Source organism: Buceros rhinoceros, unplaced genomic scaffold, assembly GCF_000710305.1.
Source record: "Buceros rhinoceros silvestris isolate BGI_N320 unplaced genomic scaffold, ASM71030v1 scaffold42261, whole genome shotgun sequence".
NCBI classification, from domain to species: domain Eukaryota; kingdom Metazoa; phylum Chordata; class Aves; order Bucerotiformes; family Bucerotidae; genus Buceros; species Buceros rhinoceros.
Genome location: NW_010396794.1, coordinates 6,324 through 8,057, shown reverse-complemented (window position 1 = coordinate 8,057; position 1,734 = coordinate 6,324). Strand labels below are relative to the sequence as shown.

General features: G+C 32.4%; 1 protein-coding gene across 2 annotated transcripts in view; it reads left to right on the top strand.

The window, feature by feature from the left end:
* FAM49A (family with sequence similarity 49, member A) overlaps positions 1–1,379 on the top strand; it is an 18,878-nt gene extending 17,499 nt beyond the window's left edge. For both annotated transcript variants that reach the window (XM_010145992.1, XM_010145991.1), the window contains exon 10: positions 820–1,379. In XM_010145992.1, the coding sequence (XP_010144294.1) occupies positions 820–883 (64 nt within the window). In that variant the 3' untranslated portion in view covers positions 884–1,379. The remainder of the gene's footprint in view (positions 1–819) is intronic.
* The last annotated feature ends 355 nt before the right edge of the window (positions 1,380–1,734 follow it).

Below are 1,734 nucleotides of genomic sequence, written 5' to 3'. Positions count from 1 at the left end.
CTTTCCCTTTTAATATTAAAAAAATTTGCTAAATAATACAACTTAAAGCAGCAACCTAAATCCCAATCCTGTAGCTGTTTAAGGTGCTGTCTTGGTTGGCAAGACATAATGGTCTGACACTTTTCTGAAGCTGTGAAGAGAGTCTTAGTACTGAGTTTTTCAGAGCTGTATTGATTCTCTTGCTGTTGAATGCTTGGATAGAGAGAGGACTGCAGCCATAACCACCTCCATATTTGCTTATAATTTCTTTTGAATTAAAATTGATGTGGAGTTAAATCCTACAGGTATCAAGTGTGTTTTGAGCTTATGCGGTAATTGATCTCCCTATGATCATGAGCAGTTGTAAATGTTTGGGCTTAAATGGAAGAAACCACACTAAAGCTCTTCAGTCCTCCTAGGACATTTAAGAAAGCTGCTGAAAATTAGGCTTACAGATTCTGCGAAAATTCAATCTAGATTCCTATGTCCTTTTTAATATTTACCCTATTTCTTAGGTCTTTCCATAATTTTACTTCTTTTGAGGCTTTTAACTAGAAAAAAATTCAGTCCAAAATTATGAAAATGTCACGGATGGCAAACAGTATTTAGCCACAATTCTCCACCAGTTAATAGGGAATGATTTATTGCAAGGGATATTTAGAAGATAAAGAGCACCAGACTAGTAGTAATTAAATTCCAGTGATCATTGATTAGAGGAACATGTAAGTTCCTCCTTTGTTTAATTGAGCTGCACTGATTTCAGAAACAGGCACTGAAGTTTTCAGATTTTTGTAATCCCTGTTTGTTTAGTAAAATGTTGTTTTAACTTGTAATTTCTAGGTTCACTACAAAACACCTGAACGATGAATCTACATCAAAACAAATTCGAGCTATGCTGCAGTAGTATCCTGAGAGAAATAGATGTTTGTATTGATCACAGAAGATGTGTATGTTTACATAATTTAATACAGTTTGATGTTAATACTTGTATTTACATAACCATTTTCTTCATATTGCTAAAATATATGAATTGTTCATAACCTGACTGACTTTATATAGTGCAGCCTAAGTTTTTATGCTAGCCTTTATCTTTTTACTTTTAAAATACTTTTTTACTTAGATACTTCACCTACTGCAGTTTATCTGTGCATTTTAATCCTTAAACACCTTCTCTATCAGAGAAGTAAGTTGTAATGAAGGCAAAATGGAAATCAAATAAACTGAAATGTCAATGATACTACAGAAAAGGAACTATAAAGGAGAAAGTTAATGTAAGAGAAAGTAAAAATCACTGGATATGGTTTAAGAACATGTTCACAGTTTTTAAGTTGGTTTTAGGATCTCATCAAGCTTGTATGAATAGCTGAATGTTCATCACTCTCAGAAAATACATTGTCTTTCCTGTAGTAAGTGGAGATCCACCTAATTTTAAGGATTATATGCTGGCATACATCCAGAACCATATTGCAAAGAGGTCATTTTACCTTTTTTATTAAGTATAATCTGTACCTTTCAATAATTGAGGAAATTCATATCCTTTTTCAGGTTCAACATAAATAAAAAGAAAATGTGTTTTAGTATCATTGCTAGACTTTGAAAATCCTGTATAATTTTATTAGAATCACAAAGGAAAGGGAAAATACTAATGCCTTGATTTAACAAGAAAGGGTTTGTCAGTGTAAATATACCATGATGAACATTCTCAGACAGCTCTACTCAGTAAGTAGTATTTTTGCTGATATAAACTGGTGTAAA